The 22,172-nt window shown below is 43.4% G+C and overlaps 1 protein-coding gene across 2 annotated transcripts in view; it reads right to left on the bottom strand.

Moving 5' to 3' along the window:
* Positions 1-22,172, bottom strand: part of UBIAD1 (UbiA prenyltransferase domain containing 1) — a 105,781-nt gene that overhangs the window by 32,208 nt on the left and 51,401 nt on the right. Inside the window, exon 5 of one of the 2 annotated variants that reach the window (XM_052791697.1) lies at positions 21,277-21,408. The exons of the other annotated variant lie outside the window; for it this stretch is intronic. Within the exon in view, the coding sequence (XP_052647657.1) occupies positions 21,322-21,408 (87 nt within the window). The 3' untranslated portion in view covers positions 21,277-21,321. Of the gene's footprint in view, positions 1-21,276; positions 21,409-22,172 lie in introns of those variants that run through there. 2 annotated transcript variants of the gene reach the window in all.

Here is a 22,172-nt window from a genome sequence, read left to right as displayed (position 1 = left end):
AGTTGTGGAATTCTGCATTCCCTTATCCCGTAAAAATTAGTACCAGCAACTGATTTATCCTGTTACCTTCACCTGCAATGTAACCAGAGTCTGCTTGCAGTGTGAGTACCTGAGCCAGCTTCAAACAAGCACATAGAAGCAACAGAAGCATAAATTTCAGTATAGGCTGCACATGCTTTCCAGGTGTCCTGGGTGTGTATGGCTCACCTATGTTTACATCCATCCCATCGCATCTTTCTGTAACTGCATTCCCATTGCACACCGTCTGCTATTGTTATCTAGAAAAGCTAAATGAAAGATGCAAATGCTGCGTTCACTGTGATATATCAATCCAAGACTTCAGATTAGACAAACCCTTTATCCTGCCCAAAGTCCTTTGGATGAATAGCACTTTCATCAACATGCTTCTCATTAGTTCAGTTCTGTTTGGACTTTTACAGAATTGGAGACCAGACTTTACAAATTGTTGCAATGTTAGAAAGAAGAACAGATAGTTTTCATGCCTACCCCCTGCCATGGACAGAAGTATACTACTACTTCAGCTCCTTGCCTACAATATACTTGGCTACCAGGATGTTTTTCACAGGATTATCTAATTACCTCCCTAATTGTGTCTTGGGAACATCTTCCAAAGATGTGTCTTCAAGCTGCAGCAGTTGGGGATGGCAGTATTGCATCTTCCCTGCCAACTCCCCCCTGCCTGCTCTCTCTATATTTGTCTCACCTGTAAGAATAAATGAGTATCTCCTATGCATTTAGTCACTTTGTGCCTGTGACTGCTACCATCACCATAGTGATAATGAGAATACTAGATCCCCAGAGATACAGGGAAGGCGAAACTTTGTTAGAACAAGGCAGAACCTGTTTTCTTTTGTTGCTTCTGACTCTGCTGCATTTCTGTATTAGGAAAATGTATTTGGGGAGTCATTTCTCCATTTATCAGGCCTGCAGTGAATTTATATGGCCCCACCAGAGACTTGCGTGCCATCGTCAGTAACCAAGAGACACAAATTAATACCTCAGAGAGCTCAGTGCAGTGCATGGAACCATTCTGCTGGCCATGGCTGCCGGCCATGATTCTGAAAGAATAATAATGAAAAAAATGTGCTTGCTACAGGACTGCAGACCTAAGAAAATAAAAATGCTATTGATCCCAGCTCATCCTGTTCTCATTACGATCTGCTCTGCTAGTGGCATCAGGAGTTTTGATGAAATCCGTCATTACTAGCAGGGTAAATACGTCTTTAGATGGCATAAATCAGCAGCACTTGCTATGCCAATTTATGCCAACTGTGAATATAGACCACGCTGGTATTTGTTATGTGCAGAGAAATAGTATATGGGGTCAATACAGAAAGCTCCAGTATGGCTGAGGCTTGCAGAGCATTTGTTTAACTAATCAGCTACACCATGCAATCAGTGTCTATTTTTCCTCTCATAAATAGGCATGCATGAGGGAAAAAAATGATTGTTAAATACGCATACAGCGGGTTTTAACAAACTGCAGATTTGAGAAGAAAAACACAAGTACAAATAAAGCTTCCCAGCTGCTTATGATTTTTTTCTTCCGGTTGAATAAATAATCACCTTTGGCTAATTGAGTAAATATAAAACTCCTCAGAAATGGCAACTCAACAAAGCACCAAAGAAGCCCAGCACTTTCAGGAGGAATTCCCCAAGTAACAGGATATGCAGGAGGCAATGAATTAAATATTTCTCTCAGTTCCTCTAGATGTGAGGGGCAACTAAAAATCTGAAATAATGAAGTGAAGAAAGAAATATTTAATTAATAAACCAAATGAAGAGACAAGAGCATGGCAGAGGGAATGATTTCCAGATGCTTCACCCTGGAGTCCTAAATAAAAGATAAACAAACTGCAAGACATTACCCAATCATCTCCACAGTAGTTCAAGTTTTAAAGCAGGTCTGCATGCTACAGATTTACTAAAGTGCATTGAATAAAATACCAGAAATACCTTGGAGGGGAGATTACCACAAGAGAGGGAAGGAAAAGGCAATATGACATGTTTTTTCACACACAGGGAAATAAAAACACATAAAGACATTGCATGGTTTGAAGCCACAGAACTGAGCTGGTGGTAATGTTGGCAGCTGGTGCATTCACCATTAAACCACAGTGCCTTCTATTTCCACCTCTATTTCTTGTTTTTCTTAGGAACTTAGCTTTAAACCATTGCCAGACTGGGAGTTGAGCTTATGAATCAAAGAAAGGATATGGCAGTATAATCTTTTTCAACCCATCTTCTTGTAAGCTGGTTTCTATTCGTTTAACATCCCTCCATGGTCTTTATTAGCAAACAAAATGTGAAGTACTTCACATGCTCTGTGTGAATTCTTATGAAGGAGGAGAACAGCAGCATAAGATAGATGTGTCAGCTGGGAGGTCTAGGAGATTGGCTATAAGAATTTTAAGGAGCTAATTTCAAGAAAACAGTAATCAAGGGAAGCTGAAAGGGTGGCAGAACATCATAAAAAGAAGCAAGCTGCTTCTCTCAGCAGAAGGAACTGGGGTGATATGATTCTCTGAGGGTCCCAGATTGGCTGCACCAATTCTATAAACTTTAGGTATTACAGCAAGCCAGCTACTAGGAAGCTGCATTTTTAGAGATTATGATTGGCTCCAGATTAAGTACCCACATAAATCCTGTCAGCTGGAAAATGGTTTGTTTGTTTTAAAAGAAAATTATGTAACCGAGAAAATCCAATCTTTTCCTTTCTCCAGTTTTTTTCAGTTACAACGTTTTAACAATGAAGCTGAGTTTTACAATGAGTGTAACAGACAGGCCAAAATGAGTAAATTCTGCTAACATTAAAGCTGTAAAGCGATCAAACTATCCCCAAAGACCCGCTTCTCCATTACAGCAAATTCCAGCGAGCCTTCTGTACCTCCATCATTCCAGGATAGCGGAGTACTAGATAACACCTGGCATTCACATGAGCTCTCAGAAGATTTGTGATCACAGCAAAGTTCATTTGTGTTATAGCTCCAGTGTACTCATTAATCTGACCCCTGTCCAGGCACAAAGTCCCATTGTTTCTGTATTGTGGTGTTATTAGCTCAAACTGATTAACAGAGAAAATGAGCACAGCTTGTCTTAAATAAAGGTAAGGAAGTTGAACAATATCATTAAGTTCTCTTGGCCTCCCTAAAAAAAGGAAGGAAAATGTGAGGTTTTGGTCAAGAAGAATGAGGTCCTCAGCATGTTCTGGCTTCCAGCCACAGCTAAAGTTAAAACAGACAGGTACAGTGAGTTAGGGAATGCAGTAAATTATGGAGCCCAACTGATGGTGCAATGTAACTCACATTGCACTTTCAAATCCACTGGCACAAACACTTGGAAATAATGAGGTTGCATTTCGATACAAATGAAGAAGGTATAGTCTTCTGGACTATTTTGAGATGCTATCAGCTCTAAAAGTCCTGCAGTAGTCTAGTCTGCATAGGACAGTGTGTAGCATTTCAGCAAGACATTGCTGCACAGAGTCCAAGAGCCTGTGGTTACCTTAAAGTGTGCCTTGCAGAGAGACTGCTAAGGTGAAAGCCTGATTCTATTGAATCGGGTGCCAAAATATTCAGTAATTTCAGCAGAAAACTTCCGCTTGAGTCTTGATTTACTGACTCAAAGTAAAAGAATTTACCCTAGTTCTCAACTCCGCTAACTCTGGGCTATATTCTGCATATTGAGATCAGTAAGGACAGCTCACCAGGGTGAGCACTGGGCAGATTAAAGCTTCAGGTTTCCTCATATTCTTGACAAAAAGACCCCACTGAAAAAGGTATGCCTCACTGTGCTCTGTTGAAGATGCAGAAAGGGGGAACAAAGTTCATCCCATTCATTTTCTTGCCTGTACGCAAAAATTGGTAGTTCTCTCATCAGACATCTGTGTGTGTTGTTAAACAAGCCCAAAAAGCTCCCCTTAGGTGCCAGCAAAATGCTGAAGGGCCATTGTGCTCACATCTGCACTGCTCCGGAATTGTGAAGGTGCCCTTAGAAGGAGCAACTTAATGTCAGTTAACATAGAATTGAAATCACAGGAAACCATCACTTTCACCATCATATTTTCTATGCATCCTCCCCACTCTCCTCCTGTTCATCCACCAATCTCTGTATCTCTCTCTGCTTTTCTGTCCTTTTTGGTGCATAAAGGCTTTGCTCAGATGACAAAAACCTATGTTCTTCTTCCAGTCTCTGGAATGAAAGTCAATATAAAACAGCTCCTTATCTCCAGCTTTAGTTTTTTATACCTTCAAGAGTCTTTATTTTATTCCAGTAGCAAATTTTAACTGACAATTACAGCCATTGATGTGTACGCAAGGTGCTTAAAACCTGAGTTACCACTGCATTAATCCAGGCAGAGACTGGAAGCTAGACAAAGGCTGCCAAAGAAGGCACCTGTCAATGCATTCAAAGGAGAAGGCTGGGGAGACCATGCACATAAGTACTAGCCATTCACCGCAAAACACGTGACCTTTTTCTTCCTGTTCCCCCCTTTCCAGAACTCCAGATTTAACAGCCACAGCTTAGAAAAACCACATACAGGATGTAAAGCATGAAAAGTACAGCTGCAGAAGTTAAACGTGTCACAATTATGACGTGAAACCGTGCTGCCTTTACAAAGAGAAAAGGCTTTACAGACAAACAGCAAGTCTTCTCTGTTAAACTAAAACCCGACCTGATTTCCTGACAGTCTATTTGAAAATAGATGGTGATGAAGGCAAAAGGAGGCTTCTCCTTTAAGGCAGGCAAAATTCTGCTGTTTGGAAATGTAGAAGATGAAGGCCTTTATTTTGCCTTGTGACATGGAAATTAATAACAGTAGATGAGGATTGCTGAATGCAAATTCCTCAAGGGGGAAGAATCACTTATCTCCAAGAATATGTTCTGCTCAGCATCCTCTGGCAACAGAGATCTTTGGAGCAATGCCAGATGAATCAGGGGAAGAGCAATGAAGGGAAAGCCTTCCTCTTTCATGTAATTGTTCTAGTCGGTCAGCAGTGATCACTGCCCTATGGTTTGCTGATGGTCTCAGGTCAGACATATTGGTGGTCTCAGTCCTCTCTCACTCCACAAAGATACAGAAAGCCACAGAAACAAGCACACACCAGTAATTCCAGGGCTGTCCCTTCTAAAAGCACTTCTGGAGTTTCGACTCAAAAGAAACATGACAGAGATCTGCGCTGCTCCACCCCTAGCTGAATGATCTCTGCGTTACAACAGGCTGGCACTGGAGCACATAGGTGCAAATACTGACATAGCAGCTCCACTGTTCTCTGAGGAAAATGTTGATTGATGGTAAGGTGAAGGACAGACTGTATCCAGCCCACCCAATTCTGGCACGTCACCCACCATACATACTTTCTTCTCCTGGCCCATCATAAATGTTCAAGGGCCCTGGGACATTTATACCCCCAAAATCTAGACAGGACCCTGTATGATGCTAAGGAGCTCTGAACAGTATGTGTCCCCCTCTCTGATGGCAGGGGCTGCAGTGGCACCTGATCAAAGGCTATTCACACACATATGCACTCTGGCAATCAAACTAAGTCACCAGTTGCTGACTTAACTGAATCAACATTGTGAGGTTGAATTAGCCACATGCTGGCACTGTAATTCTAACTGTTTTCAAATACACATTGTAATAAAAGTCTAATTAGCACACATCTCCAAATGGGAGCTGATGGCACGTAGGATGGTTTTGCATTGGTGACACAAGTAATGAAGGATTACATACATTCACCTGCTACCTCTGGGACACTTTTCTTCACACCATGTTTTGTTGGTTTTGTGGTAGAGGTTTTAAACAAATGCAGGAAAACAGGGAGGAAAAAGCAGGCTGACAAACTGCATAAGATATAATATATAGATCAGAAACTTGGGAATGCAATCCAGCAGAGAACATTTAAATAACACATGACTACAGAGCTCTGAATCAAATCTGATCCCCCTGTGCTAACAAGTCTGCAGTCATGGATTTGCTCACCAGTATGGCTGCACATCCACAGTTTGCAGAAACGTGCAGCCATTTGCAGATGTGCACACAGGTCTAGCCTGCAGCGTGCGTAAAAACACACACTTGTGTGTGAACCCACACATAGCACCTAGTCCTGCATGCTGTAATCCAATAACACACAGACACCTCCAAACCCTAGCACACACCATCAACCAAAGACACATTTACTGTAACGCTGCACCAGATGTCATGTCCACACTTCAGGCTCTTCTCAACCCAGCTGTATGAGTCAGTGGTGGGGAGGAGTGTGACTGGCACCATAGAGCATCACTCAAAAGGTTGTTGTGGGTTGCAGGGGAAAGGCTGCAATGGGAGAGAGTAAGGCAACACTAGCCTTCTTCCACCACAGGAAATACTGCCTCATGGACAGCAGAACATCAGCATACTGAGGGATGCCTGGAATTCTGGATATGCTGCTCCTCCTTCCAGTTCTACTGAGTGCAAGACACAGCAAGCCCATGAAATATTGAGCTTCTGTGGTGACCTCTACAATTTGCAGCAGCCACTCCATACATTATTAATGCCACTGTCTGTGCCAAGAACTGACCCTGCTCCCAGCCAGGGTCAAGGTCCATTAATTATGCACTGTGAATTAGTCCGAAGTGGGTGAACAGAGAAACAGAATAATTTGCCACTGGGCCAGTGATCAGATGCCCTGTAGATGGAGTAACTTGTGGAAACATGAGCATATAATACTCTCATCACACACAGCATATGAATAAATGGTGAAGCACTTGCCAGCATAGCCATCTCCATTTCACCCTGGAATCTGATTCATTATGGCGAAGGCAAACACAACAGAAGCACAGTGTATGAAAGGAGCATAGCCCTTTCCCCAACCTACCTGCCATTCCATTGCCACATTTGTCTGAGCCAGCCAGATCTATGTAAACAGAAGGGAGCCAATTAGCAGCTGATGTGAATGGTTCAGTGGAAAGTTATTATTTAAAAGCTAGTTAAGATAATTAGGGGGCAGTTTAATTAAAACATCAACTTAAACACAAAATGAATGCAGTAGCTTTCAAGCCCAGCAGGATGCACAGCTAGCAGATTCCCCTGGGAGGCTGCTAATTAGTGTTTGTAGTGACTGCAAATAATAAATAAAAATAATAATATTCCTGTAAGCCTTAGAAATATTAGGAGCTTGGTTCCTTTCTCTCCAATGCACGCTACCTGCTCAATCCCTACTGCATGCCCAGATAGTTTGAATCAGAGCATCTGCAGGATATTAGAGGATTAGAAAACTGTAGTAACTCAGCCCAAGTTTTTGAAGGTCTTTGTTTCCATTTAATCTAACCGCCTCTGACGACAGAAGGAACACCACTGGAATTACCAAGAACCACGCCACCTGGCCACATTGCAGATTTGTGGGGTTTTCCTGCTCGTCCGTTCTCATACAAGGACCACTGCCATGAACAGGTTGTTTATGATTAGGAATCGAAAGAAAGCCTTATTTTTTCTTACTCTGAAGTCAGAAGTGATATAGCTTAGGATAAGCTTTTCCTGGGTACACAGCTGCAGAGTCCTGGTGCTCCACTAAGAGAAGTACAGAAACCTATGCAGAACTCAAGCCCACCTCTGATAGTGTGCACCAGAGTCTCCATACATGGATGCACCAGACTTTGTTCCCTTTTTAAAGTTCTGCCAAGCTCTTGCTGTAACATTGCAAAGGATCTGATTCTGATCTCAATGACACTGGTGTTGATCAGAAGCATCTCTTGCTCTTTCAGTCTGCACACTGCTGCAGGCAACAATACTGAGTGACATTACCAGATAAATGGGGAAAAGGTAAGACTGCAGCAGCATTTGTGGGGGGCATGCAGGTGATTCATCCATTTAAACAGCTAAACCCAGAATTCTCCAGCAACTACAGGAGCACAAGTCTTATGAGGAGCGGCTGAGGGATCGGGGGTTGTTCAGTCTAGAAAAGAGGAGGCTGAGGGGAGACCTTATCGCTCTCTACAACTACCTGAAAGGGGGTTGTAGTGAGGTGGGTGTTGGTCTCTTCTGTCAGGTGTCTGGAGATAGGACAAGAGGGAATGGCCTCAAGTTGAGGCAAGGGAGATTTAGGTTAGATATTAGGAAAAATTTTTTTACTGAGAGGGTTGTCAAACATTGGAATGGGCTGCCCAGGGAAGTGGTTGAGTCACCATCCCTGGAGGTATTCAAAAAGCGAGTGGACAGGGTACTCCAGGGCATAGTTTAGGGGGCATGGTTAATGGTTGGACTCGATGATCTTGAAGGTCTTTTCCAACCGAAATGATTCTATGATTCTATGATTCTATAAGATGCTCAATTTCACACAGAAGATAATTGCCAGGGCTCCCAACACAAGCAGGGAAGGTCTCTGCAGTAGAAGAGATGGTGCTCACAGTAGTATGTGCAGGGCTGTGAGGAAGACAAGTGCCAATGTTTTCTCAGCTGAACAGAGCTGAGCTGTGTTATCTAATTCCTGAGCTATAGATTCTGAGTTGCCCAAGGGGAGGGGAATGCATTAATTACTTATGAATCAATTGATCTGCTGCTATTTCAGGAACATCTATCTAATGGCTCTGTAATAGAGATGATTCCCAAACAGCAGCTCCCTCACTTAACACAAGTCATCCTTCACATCCCACCCCCAACCCCCCTCCCCCCCCCCCCCCCCCCCCGAGAAAAGCAGGGCAAGAGCCTGCAGCACAGGGAACTTCCAGGATGTAGGACAAACTTCTACCAGGTACTGGCCTCGTCTGTTCTTCATCTTGTTCTTGTATCCATCCTACTTTGTATCAGTGCAAAGCAGTTCTGAACTGTCACCGCTGGGAGTGAGACTGTGTTGCACCTATCTCACCCTGCTAAAAGTGGTGAAAGCAGGTAAAAAGCAAGAAAGAAATGGGTCCAGGAGCTGCTCCCCTTGGTGGGATATGTTCCAGAGCATCATCATCAAAATTACAGGGAAGGAAGGTGATCTCTGCCTCTCTCTTTCTACTCACATACATGGAAAAATACACCCACTTCTGGTATGGCCAGAAGGAAGGACATAGACCTTCATATGGCAACCAGCATACATTACAGAAGTCCTCAGCAGTTTACCACTCAGTAGCGTGGCAGACAGCTGCAGGACTGGGGAAAACAAATATGTGTTTTATAACCTTTTTGCAGCCCTGGACTGTTCTAATGCTTTTAGGCAGATGCTGCGCTTGGCCCCTTGCATTATACATTGGCAATAATATTCTATTTTGAAATGTGTAAGCCAGTTCTTTTCCCATCAGAGTCCCCTGTGGCTTCCTCCTAGTTTCATCTCCCATAAGACTTGCAAGTGCATTAAAGTGTTGAGATTAAAATTTCTAAAAAAATTTATGTAAACAAGATTCTTGGCATGCAGTAGATGACACTCTGCTCAGTGATGAGCCTGGACCACTATGACAGAGTATGAAATCACTCCTTCAGTTTTGTATAGACCCTCCCAAAAGCCACAGTTCAATCTGGGCAGTTGCTAGATTTCCTACAAATACAGAGCATCTCATAAAGGACAAAAGTATCTATTTTTTCAGTTTATCACACTAGACCAGATCCTCAGCAGCTGTAAGTCTGCACATTAATGGCCCACTGCCAGTTTATATCCACCATAGCCTATGCACAATGGATCTGGTGGATCCTGAATGCTGGGCTCTATTAAATTACGCTAATCTGCATTGGAAGCATACATGGATTTCTTTCTGAGACCTCACCACTGAAACATTCTGGCCCTGTAAGTGACTCTTTTCACCACTGCACAGTAATGAAAGCCTCCTTCTGTAAAGGGCTTGCCCCTGCTCTGTTGAAGCAATGATAAACTCCTATTCAGCTCCTCTGGGTTGAGAAACAGGCCTAAATCAGCATGAGGAATTGCAAAATATCTGAGATGTGCTCTCAGACTACCTTACCTTGCACCTGCAAGATGCCAGGAATTGAACCATCAATTAATTAAAAGCTGTGTGAATATGTCCTGGAGATCCTAGTTTGGAAATTTAAGGCAGAAGTTTCCATTTTGCTTGGCACTTCTTCTCTAAAAGATGCTAAAGTATTTCTGTCATTCTATGAATGTGTATCTCTCCTCTGAAAGAAGTTCAGAGGCAGTTTAGTTTTACAGGAGTAGCCTTCTTTTGTAGACACATTTAAGACAACAGGAATACCACTCATCAAAGTCTTTCTGTTACTCTGTGTAACTGAAGCACAATTATCTACCAGCATACCATTCCTATCTTCAGCTTCTCTCCTAAATAATTTCTTTGTCAGTCATCAATTCTCTCAGTGTAAGCAGGGTCAAAAGGTAACTTGTGCTCAAGTAAGATTTGGGGGGTACATTTATAGGAAAGAATTTGCCCATGATGGTCAAAATCTGCAAGGAATGCTTTCCAGTGGCTTTCTTGCTAATAACAATCTGTCAACAGTTATCAAACTTGTATCTAATCATCTCATCTGTAGTGTCTTTTATTTTCACAAAACATCAAAGTAGAGGATATTAAAGAAAACATCTAGTCTTGCACAGCTCTTTTCAAAAAAAGATATTGAAGCTTTTTATGCAGAAAGAGTGTATCATTATAGCCATTTTATAAACAGGAAAACGAAAGCACAGAGAGATTAAATCACTTGCTTAAGGTATTAGAGCAGATTACTGGCCGAGCCAGAAACAAACTCAAGTGCCTTGAGTGTTGCTCCAATACCCTGGATGACACCAGGTAAAGATCAGCTCATTCACCACTGAACACAACCATTTCTCAGCTGAAAGTGTGTGTTGTGAGCACCGCATATCAATGTTACATGGCAAGTTAGGACAACTGTGCCTTAGATGTTGTCTCTAATTTGTGTCATCCGATTCAAAATCCTGTCCCATGGTACACAGCTGGTAACCACCTGAATTCAGATTTGATCAGGACAATAACATTATCTGATTGCTAGCAAAGCCTGTTTCACCAAGTTGCTGGGGTTTCTAGTTTACTCTCATCCATCCATCAGGCCTCCCAGCAACACAACAGCTCCCAGCCAGGAACTGCATTAATCCACCCTTGTGCTCAGTGAGCAGCAACGTTCAGAAAGCCCAGTTTGGAGAGATAGGCAGGGGAGCAGCTGCAATAAGGGACAGTGGAGCGACAGGGCAAGCAGTTAGCACATATACAGCAGCTGCGGCTTCAGTCTAAGGAACTGCTGCAGCTGCACACCCGCCAGGCGCTGAGAGGTAGCAAAGCACTGATTAGAGGGACTGAGGCAGAGGCTGAGAATAGCCATGGTTTGGGGCAAAGACAGAAGCTATGGCACTGGTGGCAAGGAGTGAAAAGAAAGGGCTGGCCTTGATCTCTGTGCTGTCTGAAGTGCCCCTACAGGAAAGTATCAGGATTAGAGGGTTAATAAAAGCACTGTGCCTTGTGGCCTACAGCTGCTGACTGAACTGATCCAGCTTTGCCCATAGTGACTTGCTGTGCAAGCACAAGGCATGCATGAAACATTGGTTCAACACGGCCCTAGAAGGCAGCATGCCAATTATTGTATCTAGTGACAGCCGTGGCAGCAGCTCTTGTTCAAGAGGAGCAATGGCTGAAGGGGAAGCAAAGGAACTCGTCACTGGGGATCTAAATTAATCCAAATTGCATTTGCATTTCATTTAGGTTTAATAAGATAGTTATTGTTTGTTAATTACATGCCAATTGATTACTGCAGCAACATATTTATTGAAGAGGAATAATTCAGCTGAAGATGCATATCCTACTCAACTAAATTGAGTTAAGCAGATTCAAAGCAATGTAGTGTCATGGAGCATACATCTCCAGTTTGATACATGCACTTTGGAAAAATTTCTACAATCTGGAAGAAAAGTTGCTCTGTTCCACAGCAACCTGTGCCCAGGAGGAAGTTACCACCCATGAAGGACTTGTGTTTAAGATGCTGGAAGCCTATATATGAGCCTGCAGACCCTGAAAGCCACAAAGATATGCTTTGCGTGGAGTCCTTGTAGTGCCATACAGCAACTTCTGCCAAGAAGAGATGTATACACAAACACAAACATGCAAACAGACAAATAAATGGAAAAAACCAAAGAAACTCACTCCAAACCTGGAAGTTGAAATCATGAGAGCCATTGTTCCTATCCCACCCATCTTTCCAGTAAAAAGCAAGTCTCACTTCTGCAAAACTCCACAGAGAGCTGAAAAAGAAGGAGGTTTGGCAAAGGTCACCCCTACAAAAGGTGAAGGAAAGGCAGAGTTCGCAGCTTGTACCAGTTCTGGAAAGGAGATGCGGGGTATGTGGGGATGGGGGAAAATTAAATCCCATTTGATGAATATGAGAAACTAAATGATCCTCTTCATGATGGTCTTCGCACACAAGCAGCTGCAAATCAGAGGACTGCCTCAGCCAGGAAATGTCAATTGTATGGAAATGTCATCTTCATTGCAGAGCTCTCCTGGGGCTGCTGGAAACTGCAACTTAACTGCATTAATTTCCATCCCTCTTTCTCTATCTCACTTTCTCTTTTATTTTTCAATCTTTTAACCTTTAGAAAAAAATTAAAAAACAACCATCTTTTCTGCATTCAGTAAAATTTTGTAGCTATAATTGTGCTGAAAGGTTAAAGAGTTTCAATTAGAAAGGTCACTCCAGGATCATTGTGCAGCTAGATTCACATGCAGCCTGCCGTTTAGAAAGTTAAAGATAGCACTGAATAGCTTCCTGTGCCAGGGCTGACACCTCCAGCTTTTTCAGTCCCAACAAAAACAAACTTTCAGTCCTTATTTTTCAAATAGTGCAAAGGCTCACAGATCTCAGGAGATTTTCAACAGGGTAAATTGTAACTTGAGTTCAAATTGAAGACCAGATCAAGAGGAAGACAAGATGTATACAGCCAAAGGCAATTCCCAAAGGGAGGCCACTACACTCTTGGAGGTGAGTGTCTCTAAACCGAGGAAACTGGCAATCTGGAGCTCATAACACCTCCAAAGCACCCACAGCATGAGACGGAGTTCACTTGTAGGCTTATCTAACCTCGCTGTCTAGGCTCCCATCTCCCACTTCCTGCATTCTCCAATTCTTTGCCCCTACCCTAAACTCTAACTTGTTTCATAGGAAAATAGATTAATGTATTCCCCAGTGTTGAAATGAGGGAGGAACAACAAGGTGCACAGGGGGGACAAGCGTATGGCTGGTCAGGAGAGAGGGATTACGTGAATTACAATTGATTTTCCACCGTTAATGAACCATGAAGTGCTTGTGATTGCATCTTGAAGAGATTTATAATTATTCATTGAATCTCAGAAGATAATTAAACTTCATTAAACACAGACATGACAAGCTTGCATAGTAAAGAATAAACCCCAGAGCAGGTTCCTGATAGAAGAGGGAGATACGGTGTTGGGAGATGATAAGGAGAACCAGGAGAAATAAAAAAGGGGTTCTTCACTAAAACCAGTTTTTGTCCAAACAAGAAATTGCTGCCCTCAATGTGTTTTTTCACCTCTTTTTCCTTTGTTTTTAAGAGTTCTTTCATTTTCTTTCACACATCATAATCACACCACTGCCTTTGCCTGACATTAAGAGTGCCTTATATAATACACTTACCTATTCTGCAGCAGTTGCTGTGTGAAAATGTTGTAGTGTTTTAGAGCCAGTGGGGACTGGTCTTTTTGCATGTTTTCCAAAGTGCCTGTGATGTACAAAACACAGATTGTGGAAGGAGCTGGGCAGAAGCAAGGGGAGGCAGTAGCAGGGAGATGCAGTTCATCACCACATGGATCAGAATTCCCAAATAGTTCAGCATTTGAGAGATCAAGGGAGTGTTTACCTCTTTCAAATAGTCTGGCCTTAGTTTGTGACCATGTGAAAATTTAGCCCATATAGTCCATATTCTAGAGATTTATTAGGATATAATGGGACACATACTACAGGCTATAAGGTATGTTCAATACTTGTGTAAATTATGCCCTAGTTGGATTCAAAGCATTTGAAACCAGATAAGCAGAATCTAAGAATATTCCAGAAAAGAAACTTATCCATTAAAGAAGGAATCCACTGGAGAAAGAAAAAGCTAACAATAATGTGTACTGCCGAGGATCAAAGGAATCTTGTCCTGCTGGTAGTGGTAACCATTAATCCAGAATAGCATTTGTTCAAAATTTTATTATTGTGTTCTTTGGAGCTGTCAGCTGATTACAGTGCCCCAACTCAGGTAAACGTCTGCATCTACAAATGCAGTCAAAGCAACCACTTATTGGAGTACTCTGTTTTCTGGTAGTAAGAGGTATGCTGTTGGTAAGCCAAAAACCCCTGCTGTCTTGGCTTGAGGTGATCTCGCTGCCTTTTGCATTTACACTGAATTTCCTGAGATACATAGAATGAAGGACAGATCCACCTTATGTTTTCCCCAGCCCCCTTTAAAACATAAATTGTCTGATCTACCAAGGGTCATCCAGCATCAAGCACAGCCAAACACAAGACTGTTGGGACACCACTACTATTGCAGAGTCAGTGGTTAGCGCTCACAAAGCAAGAACAGGGTGTATTTCCAGGAGAAGTCAGCCTAGAGAAAAGGACAGAAATCTCAGACTTGCCCAGTATACTTTTTCTTCCTCTCAAAGGGCTCTCTTTTCATTATTGCCCTCCTAGAACTGAACATCAAGAATTTTCAGTCCTGAGGCAATCTGATTTTATTAAGAATTGGAAATGTTGACATGAAGTTAAAAGGACCCAGAGAAGATGCTTCTCCCACCGGGCTAACATAACTTTGCTGGGCACACATGCTCTGCAGAGCACAGTGCATAGGAGATGAGACAATGCAGTTTGCACTATATTTTTAGCACGAACATCTCTTTCCCATCGACACCCAGGGGAACAACTGAGCCCTACAGCTACATCTCTCACCTTCCTTCATTTTCTACTCCTGCCTGACATAACACCTTCTCTTTCCCTCACCTCAGATAGATTTTAGAAATATAGGTCTTCCCTATCATAGTGTAACTTAAATCAAACTGTTGTAGTTGGCATTTCACTACAGTAACATTGCCAGAGATGCACAGTATATACAGACCACCACAATAATAGGTGTAGATGAAATGAAGGATAAATAGGCAGACATACAAGTGGAAATTAATCAGCTGAGAGCTATTTTTTCCCCTAGACAAAGTCTTTGTACAAAGTCTTTGTACAAAGCCCAGAGTCTCTGGCACAAAGAAAAAGATTCAGGTCTATCAGGCCTGATTACTAATTGGTACAGTTTAACTAGTGAAAACTCTTTCATATAACTCCATCAGTTTAATAATTCTGTGAGCCAATTAAGCTAAACTGATTTAATAAAGAAGTAAACCAGTCTTACTGTATATACCCAGAGTACTCACTCCAACTTAACAGAATGAATTTAAAATGTTTCAGAAAATCTGTGCAAAGCTTGTAGAGGGATTTCCAGTCCTTTCAGAGAAGAGAAAGGCTGAAGGGAGACTGTCTCCACCCAAGACCCTTCCTGTCTTGTTTTGCAATGAATCACACATCCGAGCTTTGCAATGAATGAGGTTTCCGAAGGCAGCGTTTACTCTGGCTCTCACCCCCGTGCTGTAGCGCCATGTGTTTTACAGCATTGTCAAACATAATGATTCCTACCCTGGAGAGAAATTGGGTCCCGTTTTATATTTTATTGCCTCAGAAAGGACATTTTTTACTTTCCACAGTCCACAGTTGGCAGCAACAGCCCCATAAATCTTGCCAAATGCTTTTTCTTGATATATTGTCCAGCAAGAAGTCTGTGAGGCTGGGGCCAGCATGGAGTAAACAAGTTAATGGCCTCCTGATCCATGTCCGATGAGGGAGAGCAGCAGGGATAAGGAGTCACTGCAGACAAAAGTCCAGCAGCTGGTGGGTGAGTTAAGAGATCACTAGGATTTTGTTTCCCATGCTTCATCCAGAATAACATGCAAGCTGCAGTGCTTCCTGGCCCCCATGAAAGGGGGCCTTACACCAGAAAGCTCATCTAGCCATTGTGCCAGCTCACTCTGCCAGTCCTTGTGTTTGCTGCAAGCGCTCCAGCTGGTTCTGACAGGGCATGATTGTGGGAAAACCTGTGGGAGCCCCAGTGCATGCCAGCAGAACTCATGGAAACCAAGATAAAGGAAAATTGGAAGGAAGGGAAAAGAAAGAACATACTTGTGCTGGTGAATGCATCTGCGTAGAAGCAGATTTCACAGCTGAAGGGACAGAATGCACTGGAGTGCACAGTATGAGCACAGAGGAAGTGAATACAGGGGAGACAGAACTCCCTGTCCACAGGGCGTAGGCTTGGTGCAGTTGCTGTGCATACTCTGGTAGGAGGGTAAGCACATGTGAGATTGTTAGATGTGACTGTGTTGGACACGGTTGTAAGCAGTCCCTATAAAGCAGATGAACATGTGTGTAGATGCAAGAGCATGTTTTGGTATCTGTGTTTCTAAATTTAAGTGGACAGTGATGGAAGGGAAGTTGCTTGTTCTTGCATTATGGGATTATGCAAGATGTGCATTGTATGTGTGTTAGTTGGTCCAGGGGTAGGGGTGTATGTAGGTGACATGCTCTACGTGTGTATTAGCACATGCACATACTGATACACACAGCTGTCCTTCAGCAAGCCCTAATTTCTAATAGACTTGTTCTTTGCAGGTGATGACAGAGCTTCTGCCTGAGAAAAAGAGATGTTCAGCTTGATTCCTCTGGGCAGCTAATGAGCCGCTTCCCTCCTCTCTGTCTTTGTCCCTGTGCTCCTCCCTGAGCTCCAACAGCACTTTGCGTGTAATGAAGAGATAATGCCATAATGACTTGATATGTTACACTCAGCCCAGTCATAATGCCTTGGAACAACTAACTGCCACTGTGCAAGGGCTCTAGCAACTCAGCTGGTCATGTCAAGTTAATGCAAAGCCCTGTATGCCTCTCCAGGCACAGGGCCCATTCAATGGACCTTCATCGTGCAAAACAGAACCAAATCTCACAGTGCCAGATGTCCCAAGCTTTACTGCCCCACACTTTTCCTCCAGCCATGGGGCAGGAATGCACTCCTATGGACACAACCCATACCAGTCACTATGGTTGGCTGTGATGCCTTATGAACTGAAAATTCTCCTGAGGCCTCAAGAATAAAAATACTGCTAACCGTGGCTGGAAGCGTAATGAACAGGAAGAAAGATTGATTGCTATGGCTGTAATTAAGTGAGAGGCTTTGATAGCCTCATAAGCTGCAAGAGCCAAACCAGAGTCCTGATGTGGAATTAGAGTGGCACAGCCTCCCTCCCTGCACCCCGCCACCTTCTCCTGTTAGGGACGGCACCTTAGTATTCTGAGCACGCAGCTGCCCTGCTCCAGGCTTTATAGGCTACAAGTCATTTTAAGGGGAAATGGAAGAAATGAGCTTCCCAAAGATGAGCATGACGGGAGGCTCAGGGACTGACTACACATGGGAAGGAGCAGGAATTGGCAAGCTGCCTCCCACCCTGTGCCTCACCTCCCACCCTGTGCCTCACCTGATTATAAGGTGTCTCTCCACATTAAGCATAGCATTGCATCCATTTATAATCTGTGAACAGCGTCTCATATCCAGGGCAGGAGCCCATGGGGAGTGGGGGTGGAAGAAGGAGGGAATAATTATCCACCAAGGACTTGAATCCGATGAGATTTACACCCTTCCTCAGCCATAAACATTGCTGAGAGCTCTAGAGATAAACACACTTGCTCAGCAGAGGCAAATGCTGCCTGCCAGCCTACAGATGCTCAGTCTCCCCTGCATGCCAGTTCCCTAAGGATAACCCAGTTCTCAAAGGGGATGCAGCTCTCTCCGTCCCACTCCTCTCCCATTTGCACACACAGAAGTGACGTCTTCATTGGATATCTCTTTCACAGTATGAGTGGTGTCCCCAAGGGGGCCAAGATACATTTTTTCCCCCTTAGTGCAGCTAGTTGAGGCTAGTGCTCTGCCTGCCACCCCCCTCCATCTTGCAGCACAGCCACACCAATATGTTCCCACATGATGGAAAAGGACGGCACACCATCCCCCTCCCTCAGCTCCTCCTCTCAGCCCAGCTTGCCACAAGTGGTGCCTCTGTGCTGGAGTGGCTTCGTGTGACAACAGAAAACCAGGATCATCATATACATGTTAAAAGAAGACATTTCCAGGCAGCTTGGCAAAGATCTCAAAGATCATCACAGCAACCTCCTTTATGAGCCTGTCTGCCCTTTCCCCCAGGTCCAATGTTCTGGCTCCAGTAATGCACAGCCCTTTCAGTAAACGCTCTCTTGTAAGCTGTAACCCATATTTTTCCTGCAGCTCATGGGAAATACATGGGTCATGGGAAACAAAATTTGTGCCAGTCCTTGAGCTTGCACTGAACTCAGGATAAACTCAAGACAGACAGAGCCTTTCCTATGCCTCTGAGGTTGTACTCAGCCTCACACCGCCATTAATGCACCTTGCCCTCCTCCTCTGCTTCAATCCCACCCAGAAATAGAAAACTCCTCAGCCCATCCCACCCTTATCTCTTAGCTCACAATTCCCTTTCCTCAGATTTGTCCATAGCTACTGTCCTCTATTCCACTATAACATATTTACCTACTATTTTGAGTATGTGCGTGTTAAATGTTTTTTCTTCTTAGAAGTGACTCAAGAAATAACCAGGAATATCCTCCTACTCTAACAAGTTACATGAAAGATGATAGCTCCTCACAATGAGGTGGGGGAACAGAGGAAACGAGAACTTCTTGATCCTGCTCCTAGCTCTGGCACTAGCATTTTCTGTATATCTAGCTACTTCCTAGGGCTGCCTCAGTTTCCCCACTGTGACTGCCTCACAGAGACACTGTGAGACTTTGTCATCTGACGTATATAAAAAATGAGCTTTTCAGATGAGAGGAGCTAGACAAGGACACAATGATATTGTGACATGATGCCTTTGAGCTTCCTAGTAACCAGACTATGGCTCAACTAGCAAGGTCCTATTGTAACTGATGTCTGAGCCAGACCAGAGGATTCTCCTGTATCATCTTAACTTCACACTGCCTCTACCCTGGTGTGTTAGTAGTACATTCCCTTGACCAAGATGTCTGACCCCAGCACAACCCCACTTCAATCTCTGTCCATCACACATTGTTGGCCTTGAAACTCAGAGCACCAGGGGTGACAGACATATCCGGAGACTGACAGACTACCAGAGTCAGCAGAATGCAGCCTGTTGCCATGGAAATTCAAGCCCCCTTTTCAAGCATCTGTGCAGCTCAGGGGAACGTGGCCAGCTCCCACTGTGAAAAATCTTTTTAAAGAGTCCCGTGGAGAGTTGGTTTTGTATCCCACAATTGCTCTCTGCTCCCCAGCCCAATTATGTGTTCTAGCAGGAAACGATGGACCACAGCTTGGCTCAGGATGTATGACGTCAAGATGCATTGTCTAACAGATGAGCCTGCAACCAAGGACACGATTTTCTAGTACAAAAACTCTGCAGGAAAATTTCAGATTTTTTTTTAAATATTGGAAAAGATCCATTTTCACTGCTATGCCACAGGGCAACACGAGGTGACGCCGCTCCAAAGTATGCTTTTGGGAGATCTGATTATCTGAACGTGCCTAAGTTAAACCTTGGAGGCTTATTTATTCGTCCACTACATTGATGGGCTTTTTTTGGATTTTAACAAAGGCATCATCATAGGTGTGACACGCAAATAAATAAGTAAAATAAAACCAAACACTAGGACAGAGGGGCGCTGATGGAAAGTTGCAGCAAACAAACCAACGTTTTTGGCTACAGCATATTTTGTAACTGAAAAAAATGTAAGCAGAGCGTGGGAGTTATTAACTATTTCTCTATCATTTCCAAGCTTCTGTCATGTGTGCGCATCACCACTTACACACATATGGGCAGAATTACGCAGTATTATGACCAAGAATATTTCTTTACTTGCACAAGTTCATGATATTGCATATAAGCTGTGTATACTGCATATACATTGGCATGTGCTCAAACGGGTATATATGCCTGCCATTGTGACTATATATGCACGTGGTACGCATCAGGATATAGACACTATGCTCGTGAAAGGAGATTACATTCCTTCAAAGGTGTAGTCACTTATCAAAAAGTTTTGTCAAGTTTAATTACCTGCACTGTTTTCCCCATGAAATGGGGAATCTCCAAATTGCTTTTCCAATTGTATTGATCCTTTTGGTTCTTACGAAATAACAGATATTTAAGTGAGGCTGCTGCTGGTGGAGGCTCCTGCTGTAGGAGCCAGATAATGAGCGCTAGGAGCATGCTTGGGCTTTCAGAGCTCCAGACAGCTTCATTAGCCAAAGGCCACATGTCCAGAGCTGTACAAAGAGGCAGGGGGTGTGATGTAGAAGAGCTCTAGCCTGAGACTGAAGGCAACAGTTCTTCATTGCATTATTGTACATGCAGGCCCTCTGGGAGTGGCCAGTTGTTCAAGGAGTTGTGATAATAAGCTCTCCAAGGATGCTGGCTTTGTCGTGCCCAAAGCACAGACACTTGAGATCCTCCCCCAACAAAAGCCCATGACAAAACAACCCTCAAGACTTTTCCTTTTAGGCTTCATTCCAGAAGCCCTGAAAGACACTTAAAAGTCTAGTTCAACATGCCTGGTTTCTCATGCAGTTTCTTACACCACAGTTAAGCAACTGTCAAAACACTGCTGTAAAGGATGACTGATGCCTTTTCATCATCAGTGGGCCAAAGCCCTCCCCAAAGGGCACTGCACCCAAGAGATACACCACTATTTGTTGAGGGTACCCTCTGAAATCCATGGTTTATTCTATAAAATTCCCCTGCCTAGCAGTTTGAAAAGTTCCTTTTAAATTTGGTCATGGAAATCTTTCACAATCCAAACAGCCTCCCCAGAGAAGAAAGAGATTTACTTCCTGCTTGTCTTTCCTGAAGTCTTTTTCCAGTGAACTTCAATGATGATAAACATGAGAGGAACTGTAAAACCCAGCAAGTGCACTATTTCTTTTCCTCTTCCCACCATTGACAGTATAAATATCACCGAGTCCTGGGGGCTAAGTGCCAGGTTAAAATAATGCTCTCTTTGGGCTAGGGATCTGGGTTCTCCAGAGATCACAAGAAATCTGTGATGGTGGGTGAGAAGGGGGGACGGTGGGAGTTAGATCCAGGGACACCAACAGGAAATATTTTCACACTAAATTTCACACCCCCTCCCATGGATTTCAATGAACAGTTATTATGATGCACCCTACAGGGTCACCATAAAGACAGGTCATCCCATCTCCCTCTCTTGAACATCTCTGCAGCTCTCAAGGCTGTATATCAGGGGGAACCTTGCTTGTTCTTCCTTCCCTCACTCCCACTCCTCTCTGCTGCAGTGCTTTTCTGGAAATCCCAGGGGAAATAATTCTGGAAAAGAGGCAAGAAATTTAATCAAAAGCTGCATCAATGAACAATTTGTTTCACTGGGAGCCAGGATGAGACTTGGGCAGATGAGAATGGAGGCACTGAGCTGGGGGACAAGCAGCACTAAGGGGAGCGCTCAGGATTCACATGCAAGTCTCAGCCCTGTGCACGCAGCATTTTTTCAAGTGTCCTGGGCCTACTGTTGGGTGGGTGAATCGAGCTGCCAAGCTTTGGCTACATGGGTACAATTTTTTGTGCCAACAAAGACATTGGGTCTGAGCTGAACTGCAGCAGAGGGAGTGGATTCATACAGGACACCAAAGCCATAGGCAGCCCCCATCCAGGCACAGTGCTAGCCTGAGATGGAAGCCAGAGAACGTCAATCTTGACAAACAATAATTTTGATCCTGAAACCAGATGAAAAATCAAATACCACAAAAATCTTTCTGAACCTAAACTCCCTGTCTAAAAAAAAATCAAGTTGGGTCAGTCAATAGGTTTCTTTGCAATAATTTAAAACCAATTCATTTTATGTCAACCTTTAAAAGACATATTTACTTTTTTTGGTAAATTAATTTCTTGTTTGAAAGCATAAATTTTAAATGTCAAAAAAAGGATTTTCAACAGTTTATAAATGTTTTTGATTAAGAAATCATATTTTCTCCTTTTCCTGCAAATCAGAGATTCTTTTCTCCACACTACCACTCTGCTATGGGAATGGATTTGGGGTCTCCAAACCTTCATGCAAACCCTCCTGCAATTCTGAG

Source organism: Harpia harpyja, chromosome 7 (genome assembly GCF_026419915.1).
Source record: "Harpia harpyja isolate bHarHar1 chromosome 7, bHarHar1 primary haplotype, whole genome shotgun sequence".
In the NCBI taxonomy this organism is placed as follows: Eukaryota; Metazoa; Chordata; class Aves; order Accipitriformes; family Accipitridae; genus Harpia; species Harpia harpyja.
The sequence above is the reverse complement of the archived record's forward strand: the minus strand, read 5'-3'. Positions and strand labels throughout refer to the sequence as shown.